Source organism: Zophobas morio, unplaced genomic scaffold (genome assembly GCF_036711695.1).
Source record: "Zophobas morio isolate AGI-343-1 ecotype UQ-CSIRO unplaced genomic scaffold, CSIRO_AGI_Zmor_V1 ptg000028l, whole genome shotgun sequence".
Lineage (NCBI taxonomy): Eukaryota > Metazoa > Arthropoda > Insecta > Coleoptera > Tenebrionidae > Zophobas > Zophobas morio.
In genome coordinates this window covers 3,095,387-3,112,345 of record NW_026972133.1, presented here as the reverse complement: position 1 = coordinate 3,112,345, position 16,959 = coordinate 3,095,387, and the positions used below count along the sequence as shown (strand labels likewise).

General features: G+C 27.5%; 1 protein-coding gene across 5 annotated transcripts in view; it reads right to left on the bottom strand.

Annotated features, from left to right (window-relative positions):
• LOC135136910 (zinc finger protein chinmo-like) overlaps positions 1–16,959 on the bottom strand; it is a 181,457-nt gene that overhangs the window by 9,911 nt on the left and 154,587 nt on the right. For all 5 annotated transcript variants that reach the window (XM_064066384.1, XM_064066388.1, XM_064066386.1 and 2 more), the window contains one exon: positions 1,936–2,476. In XM_064066384.1, coding sequence (XP_063922454.1) covers positions 1,936–2,476 — 541 coding nt within the window. The remainder of the gene's footprint in view (positions 1–1,935; positions 2,477–16,959) is intronic.

Genomic DNA, 16,959 nt, shown 5'->3' with positions numbered 1-16,959 from the left:
GCCGCTTAATGTGATCACTTCGGGACTCAGACAAATTGATCACACTAACCGACTGATAATAATAAGCGAAAACCACCATCAGAGACAGTAAAACTTGAAACAAAGCAAAATCATGAACAAGACAGTGTTTATTATGCTGGTAGATGAAGGTACATAAACATTAGAATTTATTTTAAATTTTGGTTATCATTCTGAGAAAGGAACCCTCGATTTCCTTTGGTTGTTTTAGAAATTTGTTAAGAAAGGGCTGAGATTTTTTTTTCCTGATACGCTGAGATCTCGTCGTTTCGAGGTGCTCATTTTTACATGAGTACTACTCAAATTTAAAACAACAAAAATTAGTTCATGCAAAAGACGAAAACGCACTGATTACTAAAGTTTGTCACTGATTGTGGTTGTATAAAGTGGGTAGTATAAGCGACAGTAGCTTTTACAAGCAATGAATGTTCATTAAAACACAATACTAGTTCCAGTCGTCTCGCTTTTCCAAAAAAGCTATTCCCGCTTATATAAAAATTGCGAGATTGATCACAATAAGCGAAATATTGATCACAATAAACGGAAAAACTGTAATGCATTGGTATTGCGTGGGCCCGTTCCAAGACATTTTGATCACACTAAGCGGTTGATAACATTAACCGTGATCATATTAAACGGCGTCTACTGTATTTTCAAATATTTTGTCGTCAGTTTTCGGATTCAAAGTATTTTGAATTTTTCAAAATGTGGTGAAGTTTCCAAACTTTTGTGACAAAAGTTTCAGTAAAAGCATTTGTTAAATTTGTTCTTTTCAGCTTTTTTGATCCAAAATATTTTCAGTTTTTTTCCAAAATGTGCCAAGATTTTCAAGATTTTCGTCGGAAAAGTTTTTGTTAAAATATTTAAAATTTGTATTTTTCCTCCAACTATAATAAAAACATTTTAAAATAGTTAAATTAGCTGATCCTTGAGCTCTGCAAGAATTTTTCTTTGTATTTTCAAATATTTTGTCGTCAGTTTTCGGATTCAAAGTATTTTGAATGTTTCAAAATGTGGTGAAGTTTCCAAACTTTTGTGACAAAAGTTTCAGTAAAAGCATTTGTTAAATTTGTTCTTTTCAGCTTTTTTGATCCAAAATATTTCCAGTTTTCTTCCAAAATGTGCCAAGATTTTCAAAATTTTCGTCGGAAAAGTTTTTGTTAAAATATTTAAAATTTGTATTTTGCCTCCAACTATAATAAAAACATTTTAAAAATAGTTAAATTAGGTGATCCTTGAGGTCTGCAAGAATTTTTCTTTGTATTTTCAAATATTTTGTCGTCAGTTTTCGGATTCAAAGTATTTTGAATTTTTCAAAATGTGGTGAAATTTCCAAACTTTTGTGACAAAAGTTTCAGTAAAAGCATTTGTTAAATTTGTTCTTTTCAGTGTTTTTGATCCAAAATATTTTCAGTTTTTCTCCAAAACGTACTGAAATTTTCAAAATTTTGTAGTGAAATCTTGGTCAAAATATTGTGTCAAAATTTAAACGTTTTTGGAAGTTTTAGGATCTATTTACAAGAATTTTCGTTTATGTTTTTACATCTGTTCCTTTCAGCTTTTTTCTAAAATGTGCCGAAATTTTGGAAAATCTTGCAATCAATTAACAATTTTAGAACAACAGTTAATACAAAATCCAGTTTTTGTCTATAGTAACCAAAGTATTTCTTTTGTTTGTTTATAACTATATATATATAATATATATATCTCTTGGAATTGATACAATTTTCTAGTTTTGACACATCTGAAAACCCAACTTTTTCCTACTGTCAAGTATAATTCTGTTTTCAAAGCAAACGTAGAGATGGCGCAAGTCACCCACGAATTTTTGAGGTTAGGTCAATCAATTCCCGCTTTGCCGCTTACTTTGACTTTGACTCTAACTACCTCTAGGTTAAAATTTTCCCGCCGCCTCACCTTCGGCGCAGCCGGTGTCCTGGCAGCACTCCGACGTGTTGCTCTCCGGGCACACCACCGCCGTGGCGGGGTCCGGGTCGAATCGGTTCTCCGGGGGCGCGTCCGCCTCCGGCTGCAGCGGCAGCGAGCACGACGAGGACGGCCTGAAGGCCAGCGAGAGCGGTCCGTGGCCCGGCGAGCCCGGCCTCCCGGACGTCGTCGTCGTCTTGCTGCCGTCCCTCAGCACCGACGCCCTCACGGACTCGTGGAGCGTCTCGCTGGGGCTGCGCAGCGGTCTCTTCATCGCCGACTCGAAGGCGGCGCCCGTCGCCGGCATGCGCTGCTCGTACTGCCGGTAGTGGTGCGGGTGCATGTAGGGGGACATCGCGGGCGAGTAGCTGGGGGACGGGCTCGACTGGTGGTGGTTGCTGGATGAGGTCTCCATTTCTTCCTTGAGGACCTTGAGGTGCTTGCGGGACGTCGGCGAGTCCAGGGTCGTGTCCATGTTGGAGTGGCTCTGGGCGACGGCGAGCTTCTCGTGCTCGATGCTGAGGCCCTTCACCTAAGGCAAATTTCGTGGTTAAAAAGTGTGATACTTATGCGTGTGCCGTGACGGAAAGGACATGTGTGCGTAACGGAAACGTAGCAATACGCATGTTTTGTTAAGTAATGGTACGCTTACTATGCAGATAGTTACACAAACATTTCTATTATCGTCAAAAACAAGGATAACACGCGGGTTGGTTGGGTCAACAATTACAATCTTGCATAGAAACGAGTTTTTATTTCCTTAGCGTACGCATGTTTTTTCGACGTTACATAACCTTTAAAGTATGAAAAAAGCGGTCCTCCGTTTCCGTCTGTCTGTCTATTGCTTGTATCAATTTTTATATTGTTGCAATTTAACTTCGAAATTAATTAATTAATTAATTATTTAATTAAAATTGATGACGTCATCTCTGAAATATAGAAAATGTTTTAATTTTATACTTGTGGTTTATCAATGCACTCAGTTTTTAGAATTATTTATACAGGGTGATTTAAAAAAAATAATGAAGAGGCAACTTATTTTATTAATTAAATCAAGAACTCAAGCACTCAATTTTTCCGAAAATTTGGAATACAATACTGTTTCGAAAAATCTGGATTTCTTTATTTTTGAAAACTTTTTTGATATCACAATTTTTCGTTTTTCCATTTTCTTTATTTTTGAAATTTTTCCATTTTTCAATGTTTCGGTAATAATTCTTCCTTTTTTTCAACTTTAGTTTCTTAATGTCTCAATTCATTTTTCGTTTCCTCAATTTTTCAAGTTCTTGATTTTTATATTTCATTTTCCCGATTTTGTGATTTTCATTTTCTCGATTTTATATCACAATTTTCCGGTTTTTCTTTCCTTAATTTTTTCAATGTTTCTTCTCTAATTTTCCATTAATTCAATTTTTCAAATTTTTCTATATTTTTGATTTTTCAAGTTTACAATTTTTCCATTTGGTTCGAAAAGTTGAAAAATCGAAAAATAGAAAAAGTACAAAAATGGAAAATTTCTAAATTGAGAAAGTGGAAAATCGAAAAATTGCAAACCGAAGAACTGAAGAAACGAAAAATTGAAACATTGAAAAGAAGAAAAAACGAGTCGAATGGAAAATTTTCAATACCCAAAAATTTTAAAGTCGAAAAATTATCGAATCGTCAAAATTGTAAAGTTGAAAAATTAAAAATAAAAAAAATCGAATAAATGAAAAAGTTTTAAAATCCAACAGTTGACCAATTGAAAAATTTTAATTTTTTAAAGTCGAAAAATCGAAACACCAAAAGATTCCCAAAACTGAAATGTTGAAAAAATTAAAAACCGAAAAATTTTAAAAATCGAAAAATCGGGAAATAGAAAAATTGAAAAATCAAAAAATCAAATAACGAAAAAATGAAAAGTCGAAAAATTTTTAAAATCGAAAAATCCTGAAAATAGAGAAATACCGGAGAACTCAAAAATTGAAAAATCGAGAAATTGAAACATCAAAAAATCGAAAAGCTGAAGTCTAAAAAAAAAGGAAAATTAAAAATTAAATATCGGGAAACTGAAAAATTAAAAATCAAAAAATAAATGAAAAAGTTTTAAAATCCGACAGTCGAACAATGTAAAAATTTTAAAATCGTAGAATTGAAAAATTTTACAAATTGTAATAATTATTATATAAAATGGAAACTAAAAAGATTACAATAGAAAAATCGAGAAACTCAAAATCTAAGATTGAAAAAACGAAAAATTAAAAGCTGAAAACTGAAAAATTGAAAAATCCAAAAATGGAGAAGTTTCACATGGAAAAAGAGGTAAAATTATAAAATCTGAATATTGAAAAGCCGAAAAATCGAAGAAATGAAAAATTGAAAAATCAAAAAATCGAATAAATGAAAATGTTTTAAAATCCAACAGTTGAACAATAGAAACATTTTAATTCTTTTTAAGTCGAAAAATCGAAGGATCGAGCAATCAAAACATCAAAAATTTCCCAAAACTGACATGTTGAAAAAACGAAGTCAAAAAATTTTAAAAATTGAAAAATCCTGAAAATAAAGAAAATCGAAAAATCGGGGAATCGAAAACTTGAAAAATCGACAAATTGTAACATCAAAAGATCGAAAAATGGAAAAGCTGAAAAGTTAAAAAAAGGGAAATTGAAAAATTTGAAAAATAAAACACTTGAGAAATCGGAAAATTATAATTTAAATATCGAGTAAATGAAAAATTAAAATCAAAAAATCAAATAATGAAAAAAATTTAAAATCCAACAGATGAACAATGGAAAATTGTTAATTTTTGTACGTCAAAAATTCGAAGGATCGAGCAAACGAAACAAGAAAAAATTCCCGAAACTGAAATGCTGAAAAAATCAAAAATCGAAAAATCTTAAGATCGAGAATTCGAAACATCAAAAAATCAAAAAATCGAATAAATGAAAAAATGAAAAGTCGAAAAATCCTGAAAATAGAGAAATACCGGAGAACTCAAAAATTGAAAAATCTTAAATAAATTGAAAAATCGAAGGATAGAAAAATTGAAAAATCGAGAAATTGAAACATCAAAAAATCGAAAAGTTGAAGTCTAAAAAAAAAGAAAATTAAAAATTAAATATCGGGAAACTGAAAAATTAGAAATGAAAAAATAAATGAAAAAGTTTTAAAATCCGACAGTCGAACAATGTAAAAATTTTAAAATCGTAGAATTGAAAAATTTTAAAAATTGTAATAATTATTATATAAAATGGAAACTAAAAAGATTACAATAGAAAAATCGAGAATCTAATTCTTTTTAAGTCGAAAAATCGAAGGATTGAGCAATCAAACATCAAAAATTTCCCAAAACTGACATGTTGAAAAAACGAAGTCAAAAAATTTTAAAAATTGAAAAATCCTGAAAATAAAGAAAATCGAAAAATCGGGGAATCGAAAACTTGAAAAATCGACAAATTGTAACATCAAAAGATCGAAAAATGGAAAAGCTGAAAAGTTAAAAAAGGGGAAATTGAAAAATTTGAAAAATAAAACACTTGAGAAATCGGAAAATTATAATTTAAATATCGAATAAATGAAAAATTAAAATCAAAAAATCAAATAATGAAAAAAATTTAAAATCCAACAGATGAACAATGGAAAATTGTTAATTTTTGTACGTCAAAAATTCGAAGGATCGAGCAAACGAAACAAGAAAAAATTCCCAAAACTGAAATGCTGAAAAACTCAAAAATCGAAAAATCTTAAGATCGAGAATTCGATACATCAAAAAATCAAAAAATCGAATAAATGAAAAAATGAAAAGTCGAAAAATCCTGAAAATAGAGAAATACCGGAGAACTCAAAAATTGAAAAATTTTAAAAATATTGAAAAATCAAGAAATTGAAACATCAAAAAAATCGAACAACTGAAGTCTAAAAAAAGGGAAACTGAAAAATTAGAAATCAAAAAATAAATTAAAAAGTTTTAAATTCCGACAGTTGAACAATGTAAAAATTTTAAAATCGTAGAATTGAAAAATTTTAAAAATTGTAATAATTATTACATAAAATGGAAACTAAAAAAAATACAATTCAAAAATTGAAGAGACGAAAAATAGAAAAATCGAGAAACTCAAAATCTAAGATTGAAAAAACGAAAAATTAAAAGCTGAACACCGAAAAATTGAAAAATCCAAAAATTGTGAAGTTTCACAAGGAAAGAGAAAAAATTATAAAATCTGAATATTGAAAGCCGAAAAACAGAAGAAATGAAAAATTGAAAAATCAAAAAATCGAATAAATGAAAATGTTTTAAAATCCAACAGTTGAACAAAAGAAAAATTTTACTTTTTTTAAGTCGAAAAATCGAAGGATCGAGCAATCGAAACCTCAAAACATTTTAAAAATTGAAAAATCCTGAAAATAAAGAAATATCGAAGAACTCAAAAATCGAAAAATCGGGGAATCGAAAACTTGAAAAATCAAAAAAAGGGAAATTGAAAAATTTGAAAAAGTAAAACACTTGAGAAATCTGAAAATTAAAATTTAAATATCGAGTAAATGAAACATTAAAATCAAAAAATCAAATAATGAAAAAGTTTTAAAATCCAACAGATGAACAATGAAAATTTTTTAATTTTTGTACGTTGAAAATTCGAAGGATCGAGCAATCGAAACAAGAAAAAATTCCCAAAACTGAAATGTTGAAAAACTGAAAAGTCGGAAAATTTTGAAAATAGAGAAATATCAAGAAACTCAAAAATCGAAAAATCTTAAAATCAAGAAATCGAAACATCAAAAAATTAAAAATTAAACATCGAGAAATTGAAAAACTAAAAATCAAAAAATTGAATAAATGAAAAAATGAAAAGTCGAAAAATCCTGAAAAGAGAGAAATGCCAGAGAACTCAAAAATTTAAAAATTGAAGGATATAATGAAAAATCGAAAAATCAAAAAATTTTTAAAAATGAAAAATCCTGAAAATAAAGAAATATCGAAGAACTCAAAAATCGAAAAATCGGGGAATCGAAAACTTGAGAAATCGAGAAATTGTAACATCAAAAGATCGAAAAATGGAAAAGCTGAAAAGTCAAAAAAAGGGAAATTGAAAAACTTGAAAAAATAAAACACTTGAGAAGTCGGAAAATTCAAATTTAAGCATCGAGTAAATGAAAAATTAGAATCAAAAAATCAAATAATGAAAAAGTTTGAAAATCCAACAATGGAAAATTTTTAATTTTTGTACGTCGAAAATTCAAAGGAGCAATCGAAACAAAAAAAAATTCTCAAAACTGAAATGTTGGAAAAATGAAAAGTCGAGAAAACTTTCAAAAATCGGAAAATCCTAAAAACAGAAAAATATCAAAGAACTCAGAAATCGAAAAATCGGGAAATGCAAAAATCTTAAAAAAGTTGAAAAATTAAAATACTGAAAAATCAAAGAACCGAAAAATTGAAAAGCTGAATAGTCGAAACAAAAAGGGAAATTGAAAATTTTGAAAACGTGGAACACTGAGAAATCGAAAAATTAAAAATTAAATATCGAGAAATTGAAAAACCAAAAATCGAATAAATGAAAAAGTTTAAAAATCCAACAGTTGAACCATGGAAAAATTTTATAATTGTAAAATTGAAAAAGTGAAACATTTTCAAAATTATAATTATTACATAAAATGGAAACCAGAAAAATTGCAAATCAAAAACTGAAAACCGAAAAATTGAAAAATCCAAAAATTGAGAAGTTTTACATGGAAAAAGAGGAAAAATGATAAAATCAGAACATTGAAAAACCGAAAAATCGAAGAAATGAACAATTAGAAAATCGAAAAATTTTAATACTCGAATCGTAAAACTGAAGAAGCGGAAAATTAAAACAATTTAAAGAACAAAAAATTATAATACAGAAACATTGAAAAATCGAAAAATTGGACAAATAAAGAAAATAAAAAAATCAAAACAAAATATTGCAAATCAAAAATTTTAAGAAATGAAAACTCTTGACAATGAAGAATCCAAAAAATGAAAAATTGAAAAATCGCAAATCGAACGAAAAATTCAAAAAATTGAAATTGAAGAAACAAAATTATAGAATCGAACAATGAAAAACTGAAAATCTCTAAAAACAAATAAAATAAAAAACCGAAATGAAAAAAGGGCAAATCGAAAATTTGAAAACTTGAGAAACTCAAATCGAAAAATTGCAAAATCTAAAAACTAAAACATTCAAAAATTCTAAAATTTCACATCGAAAAAGAGAAATCAGGACAAAACTCGAAGAAACAAAAAATCAAAACGAAAAATTGCAAGTCAAAAATTTGAAAGAATTGAAAAATTGGAAAATAAAAAATTGACATCCAAATGTTAAAAAATCGAAAAAATAAAAATTTAAAGATGAAAACTCGAAAACTTGTATATCGTAAAATTGAAGAAACGAAAAATTGAAAAAAATTGAAATTGAAAGAACAAAAAAATATAAAATAGGAACACTGAAAAATCGGAAAATTGTACAACTAAAGAAAATAAAAAACGAAAACGAAAAACTGCAAATCGAAAATTTGAAAAATTTCATAGAATCGGAACATTCAAAAATCGAAAATTTGTAAAAATAAATATAATAAAAAAACGAAATGAAAAATCCAAAATATGAAGAAACGAAAAATTATAGAATCCAAAAAATTGAAAACTTGGGAAACTCAAATCGAAAAATTGAAATTGAATAAATAAGAACATTGAAAAATCTAAAATTTTTAAAAATTAATAAAATAAAAAATCCAAAACTTGGGGAACTCAAATCGAAAAACTGGAAAATCTGCAAACAGAAAAATTCAAAAATTGAAAAAAATGATAAAATTGAAATTGAAAAAACGAAAAAATAAGAAAACATCAAATCGAAAAATTGCAAAAACAAGAACCTGAAAAATTCCAAAAGTTATAAAACGATAAATGCATGTGAAACTATTTTTCTTATCTCCAAAAACAGGAAAATATAAATAAACTAGCGCGTCGACAATTACACTTTTGCATTAAAACGACTATTTTTCCTCAGGTAACGGCCTCATTTTTCTATATTTAAAAGAAATCTCCTTAATGGGGAAAACAATAGCACCATAAAACAAAACGAACTGAAAATGTAAAATTCAACAGTCGGCGAAACAAATCGCTGTTTATCTATGGCAAAATGATGAATTCATGAATGAGTAATATTTTACGACTTCGTGGAAAACATTATGAATACTTTACAATACTATTACAAAGTAAATAAATAAAACTACACGAACCAACACAATGTAGCTGGTTTTTCATTTTCGGCTGTTTTCCCATTTAATGGAATGTTTTCTAATAACTGAAAACAAAAGTTCACGGTTGCTTCAGGTCATTCTCGCACGCGTTCGCGGTGGGGAAGAAAATCGTGGTCTGGGTAAACTTTGAAAAAATGTCGCACGTCTTTGATTACTTCGTTTGGGTGCTAGGTGTGTGGTCGCAGTATAAGCGATTGGATTAACTCCTAAATCAACTCAATTACAGCTGTAAAAATAACATTAATCGTAATTATAGCGATTTTTTAATCTTGTTTATTAAATTTGACTCCAAACCCGACCTTTCTGTAATCGCGGAGTTGTCAAAATGGGATTGCGAGCTGCAGCTAACGATTTATATTTTTGCACGAGAGAATGGAAAACGTAGTTTTGAAATTTTAATATGTAATTTATATGCTGAAATTTTACTATTTTCCACGACACAGAGCCAAGATTACTAGATTTAACAGAACAAAAAATTAAAACACGCTTTGTTGTATGCTATTTATATAAAATGCATACAATTAAGCGTTTTTTCGAACTTAATCGACATTGTATCTCTTATCGTTGCTAAGATTAGAACAACAAAGGACGAATTTATGAATGAACAATTTTTATGACAACGAATTCCTGTTCCAAGTTTCGATTCTTAATATTGTATAATCTATTTCAAATCAATAATCCAAATCACGGACCCGCTCTTCGTAGTTATTTAGCATTACAATCAGTGCTGCCAACCCAAAATTAGCGCTAACAATTCGTGTTTAAAGTAGGCGGAAACTCGTATTCCTGCTGAATGGACATTATATAATGTTGGCCACTTTATGACTGTCATATCTCTGACCTTTGTGAAAGATGCATCAACATGATAATTCATTAATTTTATTCGGTCGCTGCGTCCTTGTGCAAGAAGAGCGCAGTTGGTACGACGGCCACGAGATGGCGCTTTTAACGACGCGGAATTAGGGTCAGTCTGTCCCTAGATGACATAAAAATGTATCTCTGTTCTTTATTTTTATGGGCGAATTTTGGTTATGTTTCTGACAGGAAGTGTCCCGTTTTATTGCAAGGGGCGTTAGTGCCACACTAAGAACGCGAAAGTTACTGCTGTCATTCCTGTTTTGTTTAACACGTTGTGTATTCTCAAGGTGGCACTCCTGACGCACTGGATTTTTGTATTTTATTCAAAAATAGACAATGAGTGTAGTGGGGGTTGGTTATTTCCAACTTATAAAATTTAGCTTATTTCGACAGAATTTCCCTTGGTTGTGAAGTGCAGTTCAACAAATCCCGCAAAACCAACCAAAAATGCTTTTCGAAAAATCGAAAAACTGAAAAGCTGAAAAATCGAAATCCAAAAAGTCGAAAAATCGAAAGATCGAGCAAATGGAAACATTAAAATTTCGAAAAATTGAAGTTTCCAAAAATGAAAGGTTGTAAAAACGAAAAATCGAAAAATTTTTTAAATTGAAAAACGCAGATGTCAAGATCGAAACATCAAAAAATCGTGAAAATAGAGAAAGATCGAACACGTCAAAAATCAAAGAATCGAGAAAATGAAACATCAAAATTTCGAAAAATTGGAAAGCGGAAAATTCGAAAAACTGAAACATCTAAAAATCATAAAAAATTCACAAATCAAAAAAATGAGGAATCGGAAAGTTTAAAACTGAAAAATTTAACAATTTTAACAATAAAAAATATAAAAAATGAAATTGAAAAATCGAAATGTTTAAATTTTTTTAAATCTAAAAAGCGAGATATCAGGGAACTGGAACACCAAAAAATCGTAAAAAGAGAGAAATATCGAAGAATTGAAAAACTGAAACGCCGAAAACTGGAAAAACCAAAAATCCGAGAAATCGAAAAACTGAAAAATCAAAAAATTGAAAAATTCCAAAACAGAAATGATGAAAAAATGGAAAATTGAAAAATCAAAACATCGAAAAATTGTAAAATCAAAAAACTGAAACATCGAGAAATCGAAACATCAAAAGAACGGAAAATCGAAAAGTCGAAAAATCGAAAAAATGAGACATCGAAAGAGCCCAAAATCGAAAGATCGAAAAGTCCAAAATGGAAGAATTTTAAATGGAAAAAAAATGAAAAATCAAAAAATCTCGATACATCGAGAAATCGAAAAATTAAAATTTTTAAAATCAAAAAATTCAAAATCCCAGGAATCTAAAGTTGAGAAATTGAAAATCGAAACATCGGGAAATCAAAACATGAAAAAGCTAAAAAAATTGAAAAAATCGAAAAGTAAAAATTAAGAAATCGAAAAATTGAAAAATCGCAAAACTGATGATTAATAAAACATGAAAAATTAAGAAATCGAAAAACGAGAGTAAAAAATTGAAAAAAATTAAAAAATGAAAAAATAAATAAATAAACGAAAAACTGAAAGATTGAAACATTTAGAAGTGGAAAAATCAAAAAATCGATTAATCGACAAATTGAAAAATCACAAAATCGAAAATTTAGAAACGTTAAAAATTGAAAAATTAAAAATTTAAAAATGCGAATAATTAAAGACCTGAGAAATTTAAAAATCGAAGAATCGAAACATCGAAAGATAAAGAAATTGGAAAATTCAAGAACAAAAATGACGAAAAACTGGGAAATCGAAAAGTCGAGGATTCGAAAAACGGAAACAACGAAAAACTGAACAACTAAAACAACTAAAAATCGAAACATCAAAACACCGAAAAATCGAAAAAAATGAGAAATCGAAATAGGCAAAAATCGAAATTTAAAATTGAAAAATCCAACATTAAAAAAAGAAAAATTTAAAAATAAAAAATATCAATAAATGGAGAAATTGAAAAATCAAAAAGTCGAAAAATTGAAAAATCGAATAAAAATTGAAGAATTGATAAATTGAAAAATCAGAATTCGCAAAAGCGAGACATCAAGAAATAGAAACATCAAAAAATCGTAAAAATAGAGAAATATTGAAGAACTGAAAATTGAAAAACTACAACGCCGAAAAGTCGAAAAATCAAAAACCGATAAATCGAAGAAAGATCTAAAATTTCAAAATTAGAAAATTGAGAAACCGAAAAACTGAAAAATCAAGAAAATCTAAAAATTCCAAAACACAAATACCGAAAAATTGTAAAATCAAAACATCGAAAAATTCTAAAATCAAAAAAATGAAACATTAAATCAAGATATCAAAAAACTGAAAAATTGAGAAAACGAAACATCAAAAACTTGAAAAATAAAAAAAAATTGAGAAATTGAAAAATCGAAAAATCCGAAAACTGAAATATTGAATAACTGAAAATATCGAAGAAAAATTGAAAAATCGCAAAAGTAATGCGTGATAAAACATGAAAAATTAAGAAATCGAAAAACTGAATAATCGAGAAATCGAAACATTTATAAGACAAAAAATAAAAAAATCAATTAATCGACAAATTAAGAAATCGGAAAATCGAAAATTTAGGAACGTCAAAAATTGAAAAAATGAATACGTAATTTAAAAATCCAAATTTTTAAAATCAAAAAATTGAAAAAACCAAATTCCTAAAACTGATATCTCGAAAAATCGAAAGACTGAGAAATCGAAACATCAAAAAAGTGAAAAATTTGAAAATTAAACTAGCGAATACTTGAAAAATCGAAGAAAAATTGGAAATTCGATAAATAGAAAAATGGAAAAACTGAATAAACGAAAAACTGGAGAATTGAAAAAGTGAAAAATTTAAGCATTTCGCAATCAAAAAATCAAAAATTTAAGAACATCAAAAGTCGAAAAACCGAATAATTTGAAAATCTAAAAATTGAAAATCTAAATTTTAAAAATCGAAAAATTGAAAGATTAAGAAATCAAAACATCAAAAAACCTAAAAGTTTAAAATTTAAAAATTCGAAAAATAAATTGAACAATCGAGAAAACGAAATATCGAAAGATCAAGAAATTGAAAAATTCAAAAACAACAATGACGAAAAAATGGGAAATCGAAAAATTAGAAAATCGAAAAGTCGAGAAATCAAAAAATCGAAACAACCAAAAATTGGAAAACTGAAACATCTAAAAATCGAAACATCAAAAGATCGACAAATTGAAAAAATGAGAAATCAAAAAATTTAAAATTGAAAAACTGAAGACCAAAAAAAATTGAAAAATTGAAAAATAAAAGAAATAAAGAAATCGATAAATTGAAAAATCGAAAAATTGAAGAACTGAAAAATTTTAATACTCAAATATTGAAAAATTCAAAAATCGGAGAAAAATTGAAGAATCGATAAATTGAAAAATCGTAGGATTGAATAATTAATCGAGAATCGAAAAGTCGAAAAACGGGAGTCAAAAATCGAAAAATTTTAAAAACCAAAAAATTGAATAAACGCAAAAATCTGAAAAATTGAGAAACCAAAATTCGAAAATTTGAAATCGTCAAAAATTAATAAGCTGAAAAATTTAAAAACTGAAACATCAGAAACCTGAGAAATCGAAAAATGAGGAAATCGAAAATTTGAAGAATCCAGAAATTAAGGAATAGAAAAATTGCAAAATCCTAACTCTGAAACCTGGGAAAATTAAGAAATTGAAGAACTAAATAAACAAGAAATCGAAAAGTCCAAAAATGGGAGTCAAAAATCAAAAAATTGAATAAAAGAAAAACTGAAGAATTGAAATATTGAAAAATCGGATCATTTAAAAGTAGAAAAAAAAAAAATCGAAAAATCTAAAAATTTAAAGATTGTAAAACTGAACATCAGAAAACTTGAGAAATCGAAAAATCGAAAATTTGAAAAATCGAGAAATTAAGAAATAGAAAAATCCCAACTCTGAAACTTGGAAAAATTACGAAACCGAAAAACTGAATAAACAAGAAATCGAAAAGTTGGAAAACGGGAGACAAAAATCAAAATATTTAAAAAAAGAAAAATCGAAACATTTAAAAGTCAAAAAATGGGAAAATCAAAAAATTGAAAAATCGTAAAACCGAGATATCGAAAATTTGAAGAATCGAGAAATTGAAGAATTGAAAAATTGCAAAATCCCAACTCGTAAAACTAAAACATCATAAAACTAAGAAATCGAAAAATTAAGAAATCGAAGCACTGAATAAACAAGAATCGATCGAAAAGTCAAAAAACAGGACTCAAAAATAAAAAAAAATGAATAAACGAAAAACTGAAGAAATGAAAAACGGAAAAATTGAAACATTTAAAAGTGGAAAAATCGAAAAATGGGAAAATCAAAAAACTGAAAATTTAGGAACGTCAAAAATTGAAAAACCGAAAAATCTAATAAAAAATTAAAAATCGTAAAACTGAAACATTAGAAAACTGAAAAATCGAAAAATCGAAAATTGGAAAAATCGCGAAATTTAGAAATAGAAAAATTGAAAATCCCAACTCTGAAACTTCGAAAAATTAAGAAACCGAAAAGCTGAATAAACGAAACACCGAAGAATTGAAAAACTGAAAAAAGAAAAATCGAAACATTTAAAAGTCGAAAAATAGGAAAATCAAAAACTTGAAAATTTAGAACGTCAAAAATTGAAAAACTGAAAAATTTAAAAACCTAAAAATTGAAAAATCGTAAAACTGAAACATCGAAAAGACGAGAAACCGAAAATTTGAAGAATCCAGAAATTCAGGAATAAAAAAATTGCAAAATCCCAACATTGAAATATTGGAAAGTTGAAAATCGATGAAATCGAAAAATTGAAAAATCCCAAAACTGACGAGCTGATGACGATGAGTAATCGTAATCATACATAATATAAAGAAATCAAAAAACTGAATAAATAAGAAATCGAAAAATCGAAAAATGGGAGTCCAAAATCTAAATATTCAAAAAATCAATTGAATAATCGAAAAACTGAAAAAAGAAAAATCAAAACATTTAAATAAAAAAATCGATTAATGGAGAAATTGACAAATCGAAAAGTCGAAAAATTTAGAAACGTTAAAAACTGAAAAAACGAAAAATTTAAATGCTTAAAAACTGAAAATCGTAAAACTGTAACATCGGAAAACTGAGAAATCGAAAACAGAAAAATCGAAAAATCGAAAATTTGAAGACTCGAGAAATGAAGGAATAGAAAAATTGCAAAATCCCATCTCGTAAAACTGAAACATCATAAAACTAAGAAATCGAAAAACTGATAAATCGAAGCACTGAATAAACAAGAAGCGATCGAAAAGTCAAAAAACGGGAGTCAAAAATAAAAAAAAATGAATAAACGAAAAACTGAAGAATTGAGAAACTGAAAAATTGAAACATTTAAAAGTAGAAAAATCGAAAAATGGGAAAATCAAAAAACTGAAAATTGAAGAAATGGAAAAATCGAAAATTTGAAAAATCGAGAAATTTAGAAATAGAAAAATTGCAAAATCCCAACTCTGAATCTTCGAAAAATTAAGAAACCGAAAAACTGAGGAATTGAAAAACTGAAAAATTTAAAAACCTAAAAATTGAAAAATCCTAAAACTGAAACATCGAAAAAACGAGAAATCTAAAATTTGAAGAATCCAGAATTTCAGGAACAAAAAAAATTACAAAATCCCAACATTGAAATATTGAAAAATTGAAAATCGATGAAATCGAAAAATTGAAAAATCAATCGAAAAACAGAAAAAAGAGAAATCGAAATATTTAAATAAAAAAATTAATAAAAATAAAAGTCGAAAAATCGAAAAATGGAAAAATAAAAAAATCGATTAATCGAGAAATTGCGAAATCGAAAAGTCGATAATTTAGGAACGTTAAAAATTGAAAAAATTCAAATGCCAAAAAATTGCAAAATCGTAAAATTGTACCCATCGGAAAACTGAGAAATCGAAAACAGAAATATTCGTAAAATCGAAAATTTGAAGAATCGAGAAAAATCCGGAAACGAAAAATTGCAAAATCCCAAAACTGATCAGCGATGAAACATCGAAAAATTAAGAAACTGAAAAGTGAATAAATGAGAAATCAAGAAGTCGAAAAACGGGCGTCAAAAATTGAAAAATTTTAAAAATCATCAAATGGACAATTGAAAAACTGAAAAATTTAAACATCGCAAAACTAGGGAAATCGAAAACAGAAAAAATCGAAAAATCGAAAATTTGAAGAATTGAGAAATAAAGGAATAGAAAAATTGCAAAATCTCATCTCGTAAAACTGAAACATCATAAAACTAAGAATTCGAAAAATTGATAAATCGAAGCACTGAATAAACAAGAATCGATCGAAAAGTCAAAAAACGGGAGTCAAAAAAGAAAAAAATGAATAAACGAAAAACTGAAGAATTGAGAAACTGAAAAATTGAAACATTTAAAAGTAGAAAAATCGAAAAATGGGAAAATAAAAAAACTGAAAATTTTGAAACGTCAAAAATTGAAAAACCGAAAAATGAAGAAATGGAAAAATCGAAAATTTGAAAAACTGAAAAAAGAAAAATCGAAACATTTAAAAGTCGAAAAATAGGAAAATCAAATAATTGATAATTTGGAACGTCAAAAATTGAAAAACTGAAAAATTTAAAAACCTAAACATTGAAAAATCCTAAAACTGAAACATCGAAAAAACGAGAAATGGAAAATTTGAAGAATCCAGAATTTCAGGAACAAAAAAAATTACAAAATCCCAACATTGAAATATTGAAAAATTGAAAATCGATGAAATCGAAAAATTGAAAAATCAATCGAAAAACAGAAAAAAGAGAAATCGAAATATTTAAATAAAAAAATTAATAAAAATAAAAGTCGAAAAATCGAAAAATGGAAAAATAAAATCAATCGAAAAAC